The sequence below is a fragment of the Megascapheus bottae genome, chromosome 16 (genome assembly GCF_031878675.1).
Source record: "Megascapheus bottae isolate mThoBot1 chromosome 16, mThoBot2.hap1, whole genome shotgun sequence".
In the NCBI taxonomy this organism is placed as follows: domain Eukaryota; kingdom Metazoa; phylum Chordata; class Mammalia; order Rodentia; family Geomyidae; genus Megascapheus; species Megascapheus bottae.
The window spans coordinates 13,079,823-13,101,787 of NC_143524.1; the positions used below are offsets into that span (position 1 = coordinate 13,079,823).

Genomic DNA, 21,965 nt, shown 5'->3' on the forward strand with positions numbered 1-21,965 from the left:
GTTTGGTTTTTCTGTTTCTCTCACTCTATAGCTTAACCTGGCCTCCTACTGGCAGGTGTGTACCACCATGTCCAACTTTTATAGTAATACTTTATAAAAATATCATTCTTAGGGATAAATATAATTGGCAATTGGAGCTCATACATGTAATCCTAACTACTCAGTAGGCTGAGATCTGAGGATTATGGTTACAAGCCAACCCTATGCAGGAAAGTTCCATGGGACTCTTCATCTCTAGTTAGCCAACAAAAAATGGAAAAGTGGAGCTGTGACTCAAGTACTAGAGTGCTAGCCTTGAGCAGAACAGCTCAGAAATAGCACCTGGGCCTGGAGTTCAAGCCCCAGGACAGGTACAAGCACACACACTTTAGTCCTAGGTAGAGAGAAACGCTCCATCTAGTAGGTGGAGGCCAAGGATGTTGCCAAACATTCTACAGAATTATATAGTCCAAAGTAGTAATAGTGTAGAGACTGATAAATTCTGAGTATAGATCCTGCTGTTGGGACCTTAGAAGTCCCTCAGGAGTTGATGTCTGAGGCTGAGTGCCCTCCTCTGTAAATATTTTTCGGCTCAGTCCATTAACTGGACCTGGCACATTTCCTATACCTTCAGCTTAGTGGCCAGCAGTCTACTAAACAGGATGCTATGTTTTCTTTCTGTTGTTTCCAAGAGACAGGCTCAGTTGGCCTGCAGTTCTTTCAGAAGAAAACCTGGTGACAATTTTCTAATCTGTTGCTGGAATCTTTCACTCCCTAATCTGTGTTTACTCGGCAGTGAAAATCAACTCTCTGCTGCCAGGCTCTGTTCCTTCTCAGTACTTTGGCACCATTGGTAGTCTCTTCATTGCCACCCTACACATTTATTTCATTGCACAGCTGTTCTCCAGAAGATGTCTCTTGAACATAGACATAGACTGTACAGGATGCTGCTAGAGCCAGGAGCTGAATTCTCAGTATTTCAGTTCCCAGTTGTAGATCCAGTACTCAGAAAGCATCTGGCTATTCTTGAACTGTTTTTCTGTCTGATTCTCACCCCCTTTCCAGAATAAGCTCCCAGAATATGGAGTTTGTTCAGTTTACTTTCTTTTCTCTTAGTACCTTAATATTTCTTTCATCATATATTAAGAAAACCCTTGTACCTCCTTTTCTGTTTGGTTTATATGAATTTCTGGTAAAGTTACAAGAAATGGTGAGGTATTAAAGCATATGAAAGGCTGATAGTCAAAGGGTGTTGTCAGTCATCTAAATAATAGGTATGTAAGCATGAAAACCACTTTAGAAGTTAAGTACCATAGGGGCCAGAGTTTGGCCTGATAGTAGAGTGCTTGCCTAGCATGCATGAAGACCCGGGTTCAATTCTTCGGCACCACATACATAGAAAAAGCTGGAAGTGGTGCTATGGCTCAAGTGGTAGAGCGCTAGCCTTGAGAAAACTGGAGGACAGTGCTCAAGTCCTGAGTTCAGGCCCCAGGACTGGCCAAAAAAAAAGAAGAAAAGGAGGAGGAGGAGGAAGTTAAGCACCTTGGTCCCTGGATCAGGTAACTAAGTTGTAGACCTTGTAACTAAAAATAGATTTGCAGGGGCTGGGAGTTTGGCCTAGTGGTAGAGTGCTTGCCTAGCATGCACGAAGACCTGAAGTTCAATTCCTCAGTACCACATACATAGAAAAAAGCCAGAAGCGGTGCAGTGGCTGAAGTGGTAGAACTCTAGCCTTGAGAAAGCTCAAGGCCCAGGACTGGCAAAAAAAAAAAAAAAGATTTGTATTATTAAAAAGACCTTTAAAAAATAAAAACAAAACACCCAATAAAGCACCTTTTAAGAAAGTATGGAAAAGCTGGGCACTGGTGGTTCACACTAGCTAGCTACTTAGGAAGATAAGACCCGAGGATCGTGGTTCAAAGCCAGCCCAGGCAGAAAAGTCTGTGAGACTCTTATATCCAGTAAACTACTCAGAAAAGTCCGGAAGTGGTGCTGTGGCTCAAGTGGTAGAGCACGTCTAGCCTTGAGCCAAAGAACCTTAGAGACCTCAAGTTCAAGCCCAGGATTGATGTGTGGGTGTGGGAAGGGAGGGGAGAGAGAGAACACGAGCAACAAGTGCCTGAGAAACTTATTGTAACTGTTAGTGAACTAATTTTGAGAATTATCTGCTGCTACTGTGGCCTGGAATAATTGGGTAAGAGTTAAAAGAATACTGAAAGGTATTCTTTCTCTCTCTCTTTGCCAGTCCTGTGGCTTGAACTCGGGCTGAGCATTGTCCTTAAGCTTTTTCAAGGCTGGAGCTCTACCACTTGCCACAGCACCACTTCTGGCTTTTTCTGTGTGTTTGTACCCAGGATCAAACCCGGGTCTTCATGCATGCTAGGCAAACATTCTACCAGTAGACTAAACTCTGGGCCCAAAAGAATGTCTCTTCTATTCATGGCTTATGTGGAAGACATTTTCTCACTGAAAATCTGTCATTTGATGAGAAAATAAGGGATCCACTAGGAGTAATGCAGCAATAAGTAGAGTCTTGTAAAAGATATATACACAGTTGTTCATGTATTGCTTTTGCATTGATATGCAGAGAGGGGAGATTAGGGTAATACTGGAGAATTCAGACATCAGATTGTCCATTGTTTTCAAGACTAGTAATTGTTAGCAAATTCAGTTTCTCAAAGAAGTTCATTTGTAGCTGAGAACAACATTTAGGTTATACAGCATACAAGAATGTACTATTCTCCCCAGAGGGATTGGCTCTGTCTGCTGAGAAGGTTGGTTGTGTATGAAATGCACCTCAGAAGGAGGAGGAGGAGGAAATGACATGTTCATGTAAATGAAATACAACTGCAAATTAAAGTGTCACCCTGTTTTTAAAAAAAATCCATTTTTTTTAATTTAATTGGGTACCAAGGAAAAATGTCATACAGAAGTGCATATCTCAGGGAAAGTTAACTGAAATATTACAAATGAATCTGAATTCAAGGAAGTTCCTGGAAGGGGTTTATAAAAGATTGCCTTAATAAATACATTCTGATGATGCAAAGCTAGACTCATATATCTGTTGTGTTACATGCCATTGTTCCAAAAGATTTAGCAAATATTACCTTATTTGTTCTTTACTGCCTTTATCCAAAATTAGCTAGATACTAACTGCCTCTTCCCTGGAACAAACCTATTGAGATGTTTTATTATAGAAAAAGGTCATATAGAAAGGAAGGATTATAATGGGAAGTACTGATTATTGAGATTATATCCATGTACAGTTATTTCTTGTAAACCGTGTCTGATTTCTTTTTGAGATAGGACTTGCCAAATAAGACTGCCCAGATTTCTTTTCTTTTCTTTTCTTTCTTTTTTTCCCCCTCTTTTGTGGGTCATAGGGCTTGAGCTCAGCCTGGGCGCTGTCCCTGAGCTCTTCAGCTCAAGGCTACCGCCCTACCCTTGAGCCAAGCCCCACTTCCTATTTTCTAGAGGTTAACTGGAGATAAGAGTCTCGGGTCCTTTTTGTGCCTGGGCTGGCTTTGAACCTTGATCCTCAGATCTCAGCCTCCTCAGTAGCTAGGATTACAGGCATAAGCCATCTTGCCCAGCTCAGATTTCTTTTTTGTTGGTGGTGGTGGTAGTGCTGCTGTTGTTGTTGTTCTTGTTGTTGTTTTTGTTGCTGTTGTTGTTGGTTGTGGTGGGTCGTGGGCCTGGGTCCTGTACCTGAGCTCTTCAACTCAAGGCTACTGCCCTACCCTTTGAGCCATAGATCTTAGCCTCCTGAGTAGCGAGGATTACAGGTGTGAGGCACCAGGCCCAGCTTTCCTTAGATTTCTGTAGTCTTGGAATGGTTCTTTCTCTTCTTTGCTACTAGTCCCAGTGTTATTTTGTATTCTACATTGAAAACATGCAGATAAATGCTGTAATGTACCCTTTGTCTTCTTCCCATCAGGGGCAGTGATTGGTGATGGACAGTCTGCAGTAGCCAGTAACATTGCCAATACGACCTATCGGCTCCAGTGGTGGGACTTCACTAAGTTTGATCTTCCAGAAATCAGTAATGGTAAGCTAACATGAAAGGGGAATATTTGCGGAGAGGTATATTGTTGATGAGCCAAATATAAAAAAAACTCAAGTAGCATTGGATTCTCAGTCATCTTGTTAAGCATGAATGTGTCCTAATAGCTCTTCCATAGGTTCCAGTTAATAAATGAATGCTAGGAGGCTAAGGTTTCAGGAGGCTGAGACATAGAGGATCATGATTCAAAGTGAGCCTAGGCAGAAAAGCTTATGAGACTCCATCTACACTTATCTAACAAAATGTGGGACCTAACTAGGCACTGGTGGCTCATGCCTGTAATCCTATTCAAGAGGCTAAGATCTGAAGATTGTAGTTCAAAGCTAGTTGGGCATTAAAGCCCCTGAGTGACAGAGTGCTTGCCTTGAGTGAAAAAGCTCAGGAACAATGCCCAGGCCCTGAGTTCAAGCCCCACGATTGACCAAAAAAAAAAAAAGAATAGGACTGAAGGTATAGCACAAGTAGTTGAGTGCTGCCAGATATGAGCAAGAAAGCCAAGTGAGAGCACAAGCCCTGGGGGTAAAGCTCTGGTACTAGCACAAAAAGGAAAAAAATTGAGGAGCTAGGCACGGTGGCTCATGCCTGTCTGTAATCCTAGCTACTCAGGAGGCTGAGGTCTGAGGATCAGGGTTCAAAGCCATCCCAGGCACAGCAGTCCTTGAGACTCTTATCTCCAATTAACCACCAGAAAACCAGAAGTGGTGCTGTGGCTCAAGGGGTAGTGTAGTAGCCTTGAGCTAAAGAGCTCAGGGACATTGCCCAGGTCTCATGAGTGGCCCCCCAAAAGAGAGAGCAAGGGGAAGAGGGAGAGAGAGATTTGAATAAATCATTCAGGGAAATTGCCTTGAGTATTTGCCCAGAGGAGAGGGGTTTATGAACCAAGTAATTCATGAGCTTACTGCCTAAAATTTAGATGGATCTGAAAGGAAAAGATGGGAAAGATAAGGGAGTGTAAGAACTGAGAGCTGTATGTATCTTTGACCCTTGAAAGACTACACTGATGTTTAACAACTTGGTAATTCCAGAATTAAATGCAGTAATAAGAATGATATGGTATAGGTATGGTTGATACCTGTTTGTGTGTGTGTGTGTGTGTGTCTTTTTTTTTTTTTTGTACCAGTCCTAGGGCTTGAATTCAGGGCCTGAGCACTGTCCTTGGGCTTTTTCCTCAAAGCTAACACTCTGCCACTTGAGCCACAGCACCACTTCCAGCTTTTTTTTTTTCCTATGTATGTGGTACTGAGGAATTGAACGTGGGTCTACATGCATGCTAGGCAAGCACTCTACCACTAAGCCAAACTCCCAGTCCCTTTTTTTTTTTTTTTTTTTTTCTAAATGTGTCATGGGGCTGAGAATGTGGCTTAATGGTAGTGCTTTCCTGGCATACATGAAGCCTTGGATTCAATTCCTTAGTACCACATAGTGCCAGAAGTGGCACTGTAATTCAAGTGGTAGAGTGCTAGCCATGAGCAAAAGAAGTTCAGGTATAGTGCCTAGGTCCTCACTTCAAGCCCCAGGACTGGCCAAAACACACACACACGCACACGCACACGCACATGTACACGCACACTCAGCGGGCACCATGGCTTACACCTATAATCCCAGCTACTCAAAATCTGAGGCTGGACATTCGAAACCAGTCAAGGCAGAAAAGTCCCCATGAGATTATCTCGAACTAGCAACTCAAACCTGAAGTTGCACAGTGGCTCAAGTTGTAGAGCGCTAGCCTTGAGCACAAGAGGCTCAGATTCAATGACCAGAGTTCAGTGGTCCAGAGTTCAACCCACCCCCAGAAACTATATATATATATACAAAGTGTGGCTCAAGTGATAGAGTGCTTATGTAATAAATGTGTTATGTGGCAAAAATTTTGGACTCGTAATTTTCACTTGGATTCTCAAGAGAATCCTTACCTAGATAACTGTAAAATGACTTCTCAGTTTTGGAGAGCTCCTTTTTGTTGTTGGTGGTGGTGGTGAGACTTCAACTTTAGGGCTGAACTCTGTCCCTATGTTCTTTTACTCAAGGCTAGCACTCTACCATTTTGGGCAATAGCACTACTTCCAATTTTCTGGTGGTTAGAGGTAAGAGTCTCATAGATTTTTTCATTCAACTGGCTTTGAACTGTGGTCCTCAGATTTCAGCCTCCTGAGTAACTAGGATTACAGGCATGAGTCACCAGTGCCCAGCTGAGAGTTCTTCCTTTCTATATTCTCAGCTGTAATTGGGCTAGGCATGTGGCTCAAGTATTAGAGCACCTCTCAGGTAAGTGAAAGGTACTGAGTTTAAACCCCAGTACTGCTAATAATAATAATAATAATAATAATAATAATAATGATAATAATAATACTATGAGGTCTTAAAGAACAAAGAGACAACAAGAATTTAGGGCCGGGAGTTTGGCCTAGTGGTTAAAGTGCTTGCCTAGCATGCATGAAGACCCGGGTTCGATTCCTTGGTACCACATACATAGAAAAAAGCCGGAAGTGGTGCTGAGGCTCAAGTGGTAGAGCTCTAGCCTTGAGAAAGTCCAAGGACATTGCTCAGGCCCTGAGGTCAAGCCCAGGACTGGCAAAAAAAAAAAAAGAATTTAAAGAGTAGGAGTGCAACCCTGGTGAGAAAGAATTAAGCAATTTGAGAGTTGATGTATTATTTACATTTTTGTTAAAACTAAATTGTAGCATCTCATTGAAATACATCCATCATTTTCTAAAAATCTGTGTGATGATGTAATGGATAAGGTAATTATTCACCTGTTGTGCAGGCAGGGATTGGCAGTAAGGAATTTGTATAGGGGAAGGACACTTCAGGAAAGTTAAGATGTTAGCCGAGGGCTTATGTCTGTAGTCCTGCCTCCCCAGGAGGCTGAGATCTGAAGATCTGGGCTCAAAGCCAGCCTGGACATCCATTAGACTTTTATCTCTAATTAACCACCAGAAGTGGTGCTGTGGCTCAATTGGTATAGCCTTGAATTGAAGAGCTCAGAGACAGCGCTTAGGCCCAGACAGATTTCAAGCCCCATAACCAACAAAAAAAAAAGGAAGAAAGAAAGATGTCATTTTACAGTATTTCATCAAATAATTGTAATTTTGAATGATCTGAGTAAAATTTTGTTTTTTGTTTTCTTCAAATTAAAGCCCTATAAATATAAAGAATTTTTTTTACAAAAAAGTTTAATCCACTTTTATGGTTTTAAAGTTTTGTGTCATCATTAGGATCTTTTAGCATTTTACTTTTTTTTTTTTTTGGCCAATCATGGGGCTTGAACTCAGGGCCTAAGCATTGTCCTTGAACTTTTCTCAAGGCTAGTGCTCTACCACTTGAGCCACAGCACCACGTCCAGCTTTTTTCTATGTATGTGGTACCAAGGAATTGAACCTGGGTCATGCATGCTAGGTAAGCACCCTACCACTAGGCCAAACTACTGGCCCAGCATTTTACTTTTAAATCTTTGATTCACTAGGGAAATTAATCCCAAATAAGCAAAGCATGATCCAACTTTTCCTCTGTATGATTCCTCACTTGTCTCAACCACTTAATACTCTATTTGACTCCACTGATTTGGGGAGTCATTTTCAACCTACTATTAATTTCCTTTTTATAGTTAGGTATATTTCTGGGCTATCCTGTTCCAGTGATCTGTCTGATTATTCATAGGAAAGTTCTACATTTTGAGCCCTTACATTTTAGAATCTGGTAGGATTGTTACTGTTCTAGTTCTTTTTGGGTTTTTTTTTTTTTTTTTTTTTTTTTTTTTTGGCCAGTCCGGGGCTTGGGCTCAGGGCCTGAGCACTGTCCTTGGACTTTCTCAAGGCTAGAGCTCTACCACTTGAGCCTCAGCACCACTTCCGCCTTTTTTCTATGTATGTGGTACCAAGGAATCGAACCCGGGTCTTCATGCATGCTAGGCAAGCACTTTAACCACTAGGCCAAACTCTCGGCCCCTGTTCTAGTTCTTTTTTAATCCAAACTTTCCTTCCTGCTTTCCTTTTTTTACCATTTTAGCATTTTTGTTTTTCAATACAGATATTATACTCCCTCAGAATCTTGTTTAGTATAATTGATGTAATCACATTTATAAATAAACTTAAGGAGACTCAGTATCTTTATTTTATCTTCTTATCAAATAACATGGTATGATTTTTCCATTTCAAGTCTCTTGTATTCTTACAAGAATGTTTATTGCTATACATTTCTTATGCGTATTAATAGTTTATTTTAAAAATTTTAATCTTATTGCATTTGTTTACTAATTGTGGTACTTAGTTAAATCCCACAGGTTTTCAAGGTATGTTACCTAAAAATAATGATACTTGTACTCCATTCCCATTTAAATATCCATGTATTTCTGTATTTCTAGATTGATAGTTTTTAATCAAGAATACTGAATTCATTCATTGATATGGTTGCTTCTTCAGCACCTGAGTCAGTGGTCATATTTTTCCTCTTCTTAAATTTAAGCTGGTCAGTTATATTAATAAATTGTATAGTACTGAACTCATCCATATATATATTAACTTGGTTATGATGTGATGTATTCTTTAATACTTGCTAATAACTTACTTAGAACATGTTTTTTACGTGTGCCTGTCCTGGGACTTGAAGGGTTTCGTCTCTGTCCCCTGAGCTCTTTGGATCGAAGATAGCACTCTACTACTTGAGCCACAGATCAGTGGATTTGGCCTTTTTGGTAGTTAATTAGAAAAGAGTCTCACAGACTTTCCTGCCTGGGCTGGCTTCAAACTCTGATCCTCATATCTCAGCCTCCTGAATAGGAGTTATAGACATAAGCCACTGGCACCACACAGCTTTTGCATTGTGATTCTTTTAAAGAATCTGATTGTAATTCTAAAGATACATCTGCTTCTCCCTTTGAGATACAAATTTTCCATCTCTGGTGGGTGCTAGTTATTTAAGTGAACTTAACCTGTTTCCTGATCTGTGCTGGGCTCTGATTCCCACTTGTTTGTTGTTGTTATGCAATTGTTTTTATGCAGCTCTTACTTTATTTTTGACCCAAATAAGTACATTCATGTTTTTTGGCTTTTACTGTATAGTCCAGACTAGCCTCAAACTCAGGATCCTTTTGCCTCAGCCTCCTGAGTACTGGAATTTCAGGCATATGACACCATACGTGGCTTGATCTTAATTTTAATAGATTCAGTTGGTAAAGTTGGGAATTTGTCTTGACATAAGATTCAATTTTCAAAGTTAGCCTGCCTTCCATTAGCAGGTAGCTTTTGCCATGGGAACAACCCAGCTCATGTCTGAGAACCATTGTTCTTGACAGCAGCTGCCAATTTGCTGGTCATTGGACTTACATTAACTTTTTTAGAATTAGGCTAATGAGTTTTTTGTTTGGTTTTGGGTTTTTTTTGTTTTTTTCTACAAGTCCTGGGCTTGAACTCAGGGCCTGGGCACTGCCTGTGAACTCTTGTCCAAGGTTAGCATCCTACCACTTGAGTCATAGCACCACTTCTGGCCTTTTCTGTTTATGTGGTACTGAGAAATGGAACCCAGGGCTTCGTGTATGCTAGGTAAGCTCTCTACCACTAAGCCACCTTCCCAGTCCCAGGCTAAAGAGTTTTGATACCTGTTACTTAGCATTAAAGAGGTCAATTAATTACTATCTGTAGAAAGAAGTTTAAAAGCTGGGTGTAGTGGCTCACGCCTATAATCCTAGTTATTCAGCAGGCTGAGATCTGAGGGTTTCGGTTCAAAGCCAGCCCTGGTACTAAAGTCCGGGTGCTAAAGTCTGTGAGACTCTAATGTCCAATTAACCACTTGAAAACCAGAAATGTCACTGTGGCTCAGAGGGGTAGGATGGTAGCCTTAAGCTGAAGAGCTCAGGGATAGTGCCCAGGCCCATGACCAACCAAAAAAAAAAAATTTTTTTTTTGTTTCTGTTTTTTTTTTTTGCCAATCCTGGGCTTAAGCTCAGGGCCAGAGGACTGTCCTTGGATTTTTCTCAAGGCTAGAACTCTACCACTTGAGCCTCAACACCACTTCTGGCTTTTTCTAAGTATGTGGTACCAAGGAATCGAACCCGGGTCTTCATGAATGCTAGGCAAGCACTCTACCACTAGGCCAAACTACAGGCCTAACACTATGATTTTTAAGAGTAAACTCTTAATGGATAAATAGCTTTTATTGGTAAGTATCCTGGTACAACAGGTCTTAGGAAATCCAGTGGCGACCAGGTACCAATAGCTCATGCCTATAATCCTGTTAGGAAGCTAAGACCTAGAAGATCAAAGTTTGATGCTATTCTAACACAAACAAAAATAGTAGATAAGTGGCATAGGGCAGGTACTAGAAGGGATGTGACTGGTGCCTTGAGGATGGGGGTGCCTACATTGTCATTTGATGATCTGGTCTTCTGCTGAAATCAGAGGGGTCAGAGACAGCCGAGAGGAAATTTTTTCTGCTTATAAACTCCCTTGGGTTTTTCAAATTAGTGTCTAATCCATTTGCAAAAGCATTACAACTGCTAATTGTTCCCATGGCCTCATCTGGTCATCCAACAAAAGGCTATCCATCGATCTTTGTACAAGGTGTTTGTTTATAATTTATGAAGTTGGATAGGATGGCAGAGCCATCTGTTCTTCCAGGCATCAGTATTTCTATCCCCTCATATTCACTGCTAGGATATTTTCACTTGGAAGTAATTTCTTTCCTACTTTCCTCCCCCCCCTTCCTAACTCATTTTTGGTGTTACTAGAATTTGAAATTAGGACCTCACACTTGCTTCCATAAACAAACCTGCTAGATGAACATTGTAACAGTTGAACCATGCCCTTGTCCCTTTTGAATTGTAAACATACTGCCCAGTGCTCTCTGAAATGGGCCTACCAAATTACCCTATGCCTTCCACATCCCCTTCCTTAAAGGAGAAATGCAATTCTAGGTTACTAACTGAAAATTTTAAGAAATGAAATAGGTTATTGGAGAAGGTTTTTGTCGTTTTCAGCATTTTAATTTGTCATTTTCATGTCTGTTTGAGATAAGTGCCATAACCAGGAGCTGTTGTGAAATTGGATAGAGTTAGATAAATGGAGCAAAATTTAGGAGATGGTCAATGACTTGGAATTGTCATAATACAATATAGACAACATTATGGTGGCCTAGAATTGCAATGATGCTGGGAAAATACTTTTGGCCCCACTACCTAGCTTTTTGTGAGTTGGGGTTTTTTTTTGGGGGGGGGAGGGGAGTGCGGGGATCATGGGGCTTGAACTCTGGGCCTGGGTGCTGTCCCTGTGCTCTTGATCTCAAGGCTACTGCCCTACCCCTTGAGCCACAGCCCTACTTCCCTGACATATCTCTATAATTAACCTCTAGAAAACGGAAGTGAGGCTTGGCTCAAGGGTAGGGCTATAGCCTTGAGCTGACAAGCTCTAGGATAATGCCCAGGCCCAGGGGTAGGGTGGTAGCCTTGAGAGGAAGAGCTCAGGGACAGCCCAGGCTGAGTTCAAGCCCCATGGCCCACACACAAGAGAGAGACAGAGACAGAGACAGACAGTCTCATAGCCTTGTAGTATCTGGGCTGGCTTTGAGCCTCGATCCTTAGCCTCCTGAGTAGCTAAGATTACAGATGTGAGCCACCGCACCTGGCTCTTTTCATGAGTTTTGAGCTAAGCTTTCTAGAAGGAAACCATAGTTGCACTCTTCACGTCTTAGTCCCATAACCAGTTTTTTTTTTAAATGTTGGTGGTTAGCTTTGAGAGTTATTTTCAGCTTCTGTGTTTGACCAAAATGTATGTTGACACAAAAGATAATTCTAAGTAATAGCACCATATATTTATGGAACATTAAACAGAGCTAGAATGCTAACTATAAAACTGATTTAAAGTCTGGGGATGTGGCTCAGTGATAGAGTGCTGGCTTAGTATGCGTGAAGCTCTAGGTTCAATTCCTCAGTACCACATAAATAGAAAAAGTGGTGCTATGGCTCAAATAGTAGAGTGCTAGCCTTGAGCAAAAGAAGCTCAAAGACAGTTCCCTGACCCTAGGACTGGCAAAACAAAAACAAAAACTGGCTTAAAAGTCCATAGAGTCCCATTGCCTTCTTTATTTTCATGCCTTACTAGTTGTGTTTACTTTCTTTCCATGTGTTTGATGATTAGACTCTTAATTGTTCATTTCTTTTTAGTTTTTCGGAGGGTTGTACCAACCTCAAGGTTAGAAAACCAAGATGAATTCACTTCTGAAGCTTCCACGATTCTTTGATTCCATATCCCCAACCAGAATCACTTTGATCCAGAAAAGTAGGAAGAGACTGTCATATTTTTGGCAAAGGGCTTGAGACCCTGTGTCAGGAGCAGACGGTCCCAGTACTCATTGGATAAATCTAGCCACACAGGCTAGATGGAGCAGATGGTGGGTTGGGAGTTGAGCAGCAGAGAGGCCTAATGGTGATAGCAATGAGTATTTGGATGTCATTATTTTATTAGTTAGCAAACAGAGCCATCCTTGTAGTCCCTCCTCGGTTTTATGTGCAATGGTGCTGTAGGTGTCAGCCCCCAAGAATTGGCACAACTTAATCAATGTGTTCTGTATCATTTTTAATTGACTCTGTCATCTCTGTGGCTTCATTAGCAGCATGCAGGGAAAGGGGAACAAACATAGAGCTTTACAAATCACTCTGAGTCCCTGACCCTATACAACCTAAAAAGACCATTCTTTGTTTTCCTGGGACTGATTTCCTAGGGGAACTTGACCTTGACTTCCCAGTCATGTGTGGCTTTGTGAAGTAGTAGTCTGAATCTGGTCAGGGCAGCTTAGCTTGTTGTTGTTTTGTTGTTGTTGTTGTTGTTGTTGTTTGTTTCTTTTTCTTTTCTTTTTGACCACGGTAATAATGGATTTCTCCTTCAAATATGAGAATGAGCAGAAAATCACTTTGAATGCCAATAGATCAAAATGAGACAAAAGAAAGGGTGTGAGGCCTGTTTAAATGTGTTGTGTTCTCTTTGTGCCATTGATGTGGGCCTTCTTGTTCCAGCCTCACATGAAAGATGAGCCATATTGTCTCTACAGAAGATCACTCAGTGGTGTTTGCAGAGAGGATCAAATAAAATCCAAAAACAGGCCACTATCCTCCTACTACTGGCAAATATATCCTATTTCTGTCACATGTGGTAAAATGGATTCTCCTCCTTGACAGACATGCCTCCTTGCCCCCAGTCTTGCTACCTCAGCAAGCTTACCCCTCTTCACTAACTATGAGATTTATTCTTGGACTAGAAGCTACTTGGGAACATTGGATCACAGTGTGGAGAAAGCAGAGAGCATCATGAAAAAGGTCAAAAGAACCCCATCATCCCTCCAGAGCAGTGTCTTTTCTATTCATTCTCTCTTCATTCACAAAGAAGTAAAATAAAAATTTATGAAGGGACTTCTCAGATCAGGTTTCCTACCCCAGGAACTCTTTACCTGAAACCTTTTTTAAATCAATGGGATTGTTTCATTCATTCATTGATCTTTTGGACAATAACAACTACTGAATGACAATCCAGGAAAATTTTCTGTCCCAATCTCTCTAGTGATGTCTCCTGAATGTGAACTGAACTCAGCAGGTGGTAGTGGTGTGGACTACTCTGTCATTTCTACTAATGTAGTAGAAGAGCCATTATTAGCTTTACTGTCTCTTATGTTTCCCGATCCTTGACATTTTAGTTTGAATGACAAGGCACCCTATGGCATTTCCAGACAGGGTTCACACTCTTAGGAAGGCCACAACAAACTTAGTCTCAGAATTTCTCGCAACATCAGTTCTAAACTTTCTTACCATATTTCCTCTCTTTGTTGAACACAGCCTCCGTGAATGTGCTGGTACAGAACTGCAAGATCTACAATGATGCCAGCTGTGACATTTCTGCAGATGGACAACTCCTGGCAGCTTTCATCCCTAGCAGCCAGAGGGGCTTTCCTGATGAAGGCATCCTGGCAGTGTACTCCCTGGCTCCTCATAATCTGGGGGAAATGCTTTACACCAAGAGATTTGGTAAGGGATAGGAAGCCCAGCCTAAAGGCAGAGAGAGACACTGGTTCTTTATTTTGGGCATTCCTGGGTGAGGCACAGATTGGGTGAGAGAAATGGTCACACACTAACTTTGCCTTTCCTGAAGCACAGAAAAAAAGCTTGCTTTCTGGGAGTCCTGGCTAGGAGCATTGAAGAAGAATCAATATAAGGTTCTTCCTTTGGGCTGGGAATGTGCATGAAGCCCTGGGCTTATAACAGAAAAAGCTGGAAGTGGCACTATGGCTCAAATGGTAGAACACTAGCCTTGAGCACAGAGAGGTGCAGGTATAGTGCCCAGGCCTTGTGTTGAAGCCCAGGACTGGCACCAAAAAAAAAAAAAAAAAAAAAAAAGGCTTCCTTGCCACAATAGCATCACCAAGCTGATAATAAGGAAAGAATCTGCTGGGTGCAGTAGCACATGCCAGTAATCCTAGCTACTCAGGAGGCTGAGATGTGAGGATCGTGGTTCAAAGCTAGCATGCACACTAAAGAATGTGAGACTCTTATCTCCAATTAATTACTAAAAAAATGGGTAGCGGGGCTATGGCTCCAGGGATAGGCCATAGCCTTGAGCTGAAGAGCTCAGGGACAGTGTCAAGATTCAGAGTTCAAGCCCCATGACCCCTCCCCCCCCCAAAAAAAAAGCCTGGTGAGATGGCTCACACCTGTAATCTTAGCTTCTCAGGAGGCTGAGATCTGAGGATCAAGGTTCAAAGCTAGCCCTGGCACAAAAGGACCTGAGATTCTTATCTCAAGTTAACCTCTAGAAAGTAGAGCTTGGCTCAAGGGTAGGGTGATATCCTTGAGCTGAAGAGCTCAGAGACAGCGCCCAGGCTGAGTGTAAGCCCCATGACCCTCATAAATAAAACAAGGAAAGAGCCTTTTGTGTGCTCGTCTTGGAGCTTGAACTCAAGGCATGAGTGCTGTCCCTAAACTTCTTTTGCTCAAGAATAGCACTCTACCACAGACTCTCCTGCCTAGGCTGGCTTCAAACTGCAATCCTCAGATCTCAGCTTCCTGAGGATAATAAGGGTGAGTCACCAGTACCTGGCAGGAAGAACTTTTGATTATGTAGTAGAGAAGTAAACATACATACAGTCTGCAAGGCAGTTTGTCAATTTATATTAAAAGAAAAAAGGGAGGGGGAGGGGGATGGGAGTTTGGCCTAGTGGTAGAACACTTGCCCAGCATGCACAAAGACCTGGATTCAATTCCTGAGTACTGCATACCTAGAAAAAGCTGGAAGTGGTACTGTGCTCAAGTGGTAGAGCTCTAGTCTTGAGAAAGCCCAAGGACAGTGCTCAAGCCCTGAGTTCAAGCACTAGGACTGGCAAAAAAAAAAAAAAAAAAGCCAGGTACTGCAGCTTAATACCTGTAATCCTAGCTACTTAGGAGACTGAAGTCTGAGGATCACAGCTCAAAGCCAGCCTGGGCACAGAAGTCCATGAGACTCATTTCCAATTAACCACCAGAAAACTAGAAGTGCTGCTAGGGCTCAAAGTAGTAGAGTACTAGCTTTGGGCTAAAATGCTCAGGGCTAGCACCCAAGCCCAGAGTTCAAGTCCTATAACTGACTACCCCCCCCCCAAAAAAAAAAACCAGGCTATGTATAGTATAGTGATGCTAGAATCCTAGCACTAGCAATGCTGCAGGAGAATCACAAGTTTGAGGCCAGCCTAGGCTATACATTGTGAGGCTCTATCTTTAAAAAACAAAAAGACACTGATAAAGTCTTTAGCCAACATATGCAAGGCTCTAAAGGCCCAAAAGAAGCTTCCCAAAATAAATGTTCTTTGATACAAAAATCCCACTTCTCAGAAATGCATACAAAGATTTATTTATAAGGAAGTTTACAGCAGGATTGTCATTCAGAGAAATATAAAGTTGTATTAAGAGGTTTTATTTTAGGCTGGGAGTATGGCATAGTGGTAGAGTGCTTGCCTAGCATGCACAAAGCCCTGGATTTGATTCCTTGGTACCACATACATAGAAAAAGTTGAAAGTGGTGCTATGGCTCAAGTGATAGAGCGCTAGCCTTGAGAAAGCTCAAAGACAGTGTCTATGCCCTGAATTCAAGCCCCAGGACTGGGGTAAGAGAGGAGATTTTTTTTTTTCCAGTCCTGGGGATTGAACTCAAGGCTTGGGCACTGGCCCTGAGCTTCTTTTTCTCAAGGCTAGTGCTCTACCACTTAAGCCACAGCACCACTTCCAGCCTTTTCTGTTTATATGGTACTGAGGAATGGAACCCAGGGGCTTCATGCATGCTAGGCAAGCACTCTACCATTAAGCCACATTCTCAGCCCCAAAAGTTATTTTTTGGACAGTTCATGGGTCTTTTGTGTCTGGGCTGGCTTTGAACCACGATCCTCAGATCTCAGCCTTCTGAGTAGCAAGGATTACAGGCATGAGTCACCAGCATCCAGCTTGCTTAATTGCTTGGTTGCTGTCTGTCTGCCTTTCTTTCTTTCTTTCTTTCTTTCTTTCTTTCTTTCTTTTCTTTTCTTTTCTTTCTTTCTTTCTTTCTTTCTTTCTTTCTTTCTTTCTTTCTTTCTTTCTTTCTTTCTTTCTTTCATTTGTTTATGCCTGTAATCCTAGTTACTCAGGGGAGCCAAGATCTGAGGGCCACAGTTTGAAACTAGCCTGGGCAAGAAAGTTTAGGAGATACTTATCTCCCAATTAACCACCAAAAAGCCAGGAGTGGAGTTGTGGCTCAAGTGGTAGAGTACTAGACTTAAGCACAAAAGCTCAGGGTCAGCACCCATGCCCGGAGTTCAAATCCCGGGAATCACACACAATTACACATACATACCCATATGCGCGCGCATGCACGCACGCACACATACACTCATATCTGGTTACAAATGGTTCTTGTACAGATGCACTTTTATAGCTTGGTACCAGTGGTTCATACCTAAGCTGCTCAGGAAGTTAAAGTCTGAGGATAGAGATTTAAAGCAGTCTATAGATTCTATCTCTCAAAGAAAAACCTGGAATTGGATGTGTGGCTTGTGGTAGGTGTAGATTACTAGTCACGGATGAAGCACTGAGTCCAAGCCCTGGTACTAACACACACATGTGCTCTTATAGTTAGAGGTATTGCTTAGCAGCAGAACACCTACCTAGCAAGTATAAAGCCCTGAGTTCAGACTCCAATTCTTCTTCCCCCAAAATGCTCTTATAGAATATTTAATGATAAAAATTGTTTATAAGTGAAAAAAGGATTTCAAAACAATATTTTCAAACTTTGAGGCACAAAAATAACTATTTTTTATTATTTTTAAAATGTAATTAATGTGCTAACTAACAGTTGTTAGCATTGAATACTAAGCACTGTACTGTATATATGCGTTTTGTACTTACTACAGTCCTATAACACCAAAATAATCAAATGAACATGAATATTAGAGAAAAGATAAGGAATAAAAGTTGTTTGGAATGGCAAGTACTTTAGAAAATGTCTCTCTATTCTTTTGGCCCTTAGGTCCCAATGCCATTTCAGTGAGCTTGTCTCCAATGGGCAGATATGTAATGGTGGGCTTGGCCTCACGAAGGATCCTCCTGCACCCCTCCACAGAGCACATGGTAGCCCAGGTCTTCAGGCTACAACAGGCTCATGGTGGTGAGACATCAATGAGGGTGAGTGTCATTACTTATACATTTACTGTGTGCAGATAAAAACTATTTCCTTCAACATGGAACTGTGAATAAAGAGACACATAAAAAATCCAGCAAGCGGGCTGGGAGTTTGGCCTAGTGGTAGAGTGCTTGCCTAGCATGCACAAAGACCCGGGTTCAGTTCCTTGGTACCACATACATAGAAAAAAATGCCAAAAGTGGTGCTATGGCTCAAGTGGTAAAGCTCTAGCCTTGAGAAAGCCCAAGGACAAAGCTCAGGCCCTAAGCCCAAGCCCAGGACTGGCAGGGGAAAAAAAAATCTAGCAAGCTGGGAGCTGGTGGCTCACACCTGTAATCCTAGCTACTCAGAATGCTGAGATCTAAGGATCATGGTTTAAAGCTAGCCTGGGCAGGAAAGTACATGCAACTCATATCTCCAGTTAACCCTCACAAAACCAGAAGTGGCTCTATGACTCAAAGTGATAGAGCGCTAGTCTTGAGCATAAAAAGCTCAGTGACTGGGCTGTGTCCTGAGCCTCTCTGTGGTCAAGACTAACATGCTACCACTTGAGTCATAGCATTTAGAAAGATAAATGGGAGGCAGTTTTACAATTACAAGTCCAGATAGGAAAGTGCATGAGATCCTATTATCCCAAGCTCTGTAGTAGAACAGAAATCGAGATTATAGCTCATCCTGGATAGAAAAGTGCTGAATACTCCCATCTTCATGGAAGAAAGCTGGATATGGTGGTGTCATGCTTGTGATCCTAGTAATTATGGAAAGCCTAGATTAGGCAGATCAAAAGTCAGGTGCATTTTTAGGCATGTATAATGAGTGAAAAATGTCTGGAGATGTGAGTATCGTGTATTGTGAAACCATAATCTGGATGAAGGATGAGAACTTTAGATAGTGAATTTGCTTTTAATTGTTTCCAGCATTTTACCAATAGAACAAAAAGGTTTAAACTCTGTTCTTTGAATCATACCTTTCTTGTATTGACATAAAAGCCTTATGGCCATTGTATTGTTAGTGGTCTTAAGTGGTCTTTTGGACTCTTCTAGACTATTGTAGTTAACTGAGCTTCTCACATCCCATTGGGCTTATTTGGCCAGGGTTTATGTCCAGGGAAGCCAAGCATTTGAATAGTTCTTGAATTAAATAATATTTAAGCTCTGCTTCAATCTAAGAACCTGAAAATTAATTCCCCAGTTCTCTGTGTAGTCTGTGCCATTTATAGTTCAGTGCACTTGGTGTGTTTGTTTTCTTTAGTTGTGTATATTTAGTCTACTCAGTTGGTTTCAGTGTTAAACTCCTTAGGGGTATATCCTCCAGGGTCCATCATTTTCTGCATATAGATGATTATTAGATGCCTAGAATGGAAATCTGTGGTGGGGGAGTAGGGATAGGGAGGGAGGGAAAGAGGGAGGAAGGAGGGAAGGAAGGAAGGAAGGACGGAAGGAAGGAAGGAAGAAAGGCAGGAAGGCAGGCAGGCAGGCAGGCAGACATTACTGAGGCAGACATTACAAGTCTGCCTTGTGTTATCACTCGGCTTGCTTGACTGGCCCTACCACTGGAGCCAGGTCTTCAGTGTGACATTTTGTTGGTTAATTGGAGACAGTCATGGTGGCTTTTCTGCCCCAGCTGCCTTATTCCTCTAAGATCTCAGCCTCCTGAGTAGTTAGGGTTACAGGCATTGAGCTACTCACCTAGCTACAAATCTTTTCCTTTTCTTTTTACATTTTTTTTTTAGTTTTTAGTTTTTTTGTCATGGAGCTTAAACTCAGGGCCCAGATACTGTCCCTGAGCTTTTCTGCTCAAGGCTAACACTTTCTGGTATGGTTAATTGGAGATTCGAGTCGCGTGGACTTTCCTGCAGAGGCTGGCTTTGAACCATAATCCTCAGATCTCAGTCTTCTGTGTAGCCAGGATTACAGGTATTAGGCCATCAGCACCAACGAAATCATTTATTTTACTTTTATTATTGTTGTTGTTGTTGTTGTTGTTGATTGCCAGTTCTGGGCTTGGGCTCAGGGCCTGAGCACTGTCGTTGGACTTTCTCGAGGCTAGAGCTCTACCACTTGAGTCTTAGTACCACTCGTGGCTTTTTTTATGTATATGATACCAAGGAATTGAACCCGAGCCTTCGTGCATGCTAGGCAAGCACTCTACCACTAGGCCAAACTCCCGGCCCCACAAACAACATCGCCTCATTTGTAAGGAAATGGAAAGACAGTGCCTGGGCTCTGTCCCTGAGCCTCTCTGTGCTCAAGCCTAGCACTCTACCATTTAAGCCACAGTGCCACTTCTGGCTTTTTCTGTTTATGTGGTACTGAGTACTTGTACCCAGGGCTTCATGCATGCAAGGCGCTTGCCTAGCACTCTATCACTAAGCCATATTCCCAGCCCCTAGAAGTGAATTTTTGTCTAGAGGAAAGAATGAGAGTTTAGTGGGATTGCAGAGTATTTCCGTGAATACAGGTAAATATAGATTGTTCATCATTTGTAATGTATACACTGGCCCTGGCCTTGGCAGAATGTTTCTGTGGGTAAGGGGATGATCCTAAACTTTCTTTACACTGCATTCCCTTCTTTCTTGTTCCTTCTTTCTATTCACTGTGGTAATAATTACAGGTAAACTTGTTAGGCCAACAGACATTCTCAAGAGAACATCTTCTAAATTACTGTTTTATTTCAATTCCCACTATTATATCTCTTCCCATGAGATGATCACTTGCACAGCCCCATATGAAAACTCTTCTGGAAATGAATTACTAATTGCTATTAGCTTTGGGTATACTCATTCCAAGCAGTTATTCAAACCTTTAGATCAGTGTTTCTCAAATTGTGGTCCCTGGACAACCTGTATTAGATTACACCGAATCCTGTAAAGCTAAAGTCAGAAGATTGGGGGCATGCATTCCAGGCCCACTTGTAGTCCCAGTAACTTGGAAGGCAGAAGCAGGAGGATTGTGACTTAAAGACTAGCCTGGCCTACATAGTGAGCTTTGTGCATACTACACGAGCACTCTACCACTAGGCCCTCCTATCGTTTCTTATTTCTTGCTGTTCTTCAAGTTTTTCCCTTCTATATATGCTGGAGTCTTTCGTTTCTTTTTTTCCCCCAAAGCCCTGGTACTGGAGCTAAAACTGAGGGCCTCACAGTCTTGCTTGACTCCAGTTTCAAGGAGTCTTTCATATTAAGTCATTTTCATTTTCAAGGATGTAGGGTTTTTGTTGTTGTTTGTTTGTTTGTCTTCTCTCTTTGCTTACTAAGACCAGCTTAAGTCCTTCCATTTTTAATAAATAACAGATAGGGGAAAAAGATCAACCCAGGCACCCATTTCCCACTCCTTTACCTCTGTCCAGCACCATTTCCTTCAGTCTGAGTATGTTATTCTCTGTGTTTTTTCTGTTTAATTCTCTTTTATTTCAGCCAGTGAGGGCTTTTTGTTCATTTCTATTTTGTTTAAGTTAGGCTTTAGAGACTGCTGAGCTGAAGTTTTGCTGATTTCTCAAAATACTAAACTGCCTGTGTTCCCTCAGCTTTCATTTTCTAATTGGAACAAGCACAATATTGTAACAGAAAACTGCAATTAATTTCTAAAATAGTGGCAACTTGCACATTATAATAACTTTGGTTGTAACCAAGTGAAACCATAATGACAAAAATACAAAGTTACTAATGAAGCCAGAAATAGTCATAGACCGAAGTGGTTATCTAGTTTGTACAATAAATGTTATATTACTTTAGGGTAAGGCAAAAGTCAGCAACTGAGACGGGGTATTCATTTACTTGGGGGAAGGGCAATGTTAGGACATTTGAGATAGCAAGAATAAGGATTAGTAGTATTTATATGTTTATTTGTCTATTTGAAATAGGGAAGGGAGGGCGAAAAGCAAGATGATTGAGTGATTGGAGGGGATGGGAAGAGGGAAAGTGGGAGAAAAACATGGGAAAGGGGTATCTATGTTTAAGAAGTTATGTGCCCACCACTTGACAAATGTAACTGTAACTCCTGTATACACCTCCAAAACAAAATACAATTAAAAAATAATAAGGAGGCTGGGAGTTTGGCCTAGTGGTAGAGTGCTTGCCCAGCATGCACGAAGACCCGGGTTTGATTCCTCGGTACCACATACATAGAAAAAAGCTTGAAGTGGTTCTGAGGTTCAAGTGGTAGAGCTCTAGCCTTGAGAAAGTCCAAAGACAGTGCTCAGGCCTTGAGCTCAAGCCCAGGACTGGCAAAATAATAATAATAATAATAATAATAATAATAATAATAATA

The 21,965-nt window shown here is 41.6% G+C and overlaps 1 protein-coding gene across 6 annotated transcripts in view; it reads left to right on the forward strand.

Moving 5' to 3' along the window:
* LOC150052902 (muscarinic acetylcholine receptor M4) overlaps positions 1–21,965 on the forward strand; it is a 216,548-nt gene that overhangs the window by 148,645 nt on the left and 45,938 nt on the right. For all 6 annotated transcript variants that reach the window (XM_090347819.1, XM_090347812.1, XM_090347813.1 and 3 more), the window contains 3 exons: positions 3,917–4,027; positions 13,857–14,045; positions 17,545–17,699. In XM_090347819.1, coding sequence (XP_090203945.1) covers positions 3,917–4,027; positions 13,857–14,045; positions 17,545–17,699 — 455 coding nt within the window. The remainder of the gene's footprint in view (positions 1–3,916; positions 4,028–13,856; positions 14,046–17,544; positions 17,700–21,965) is intronic.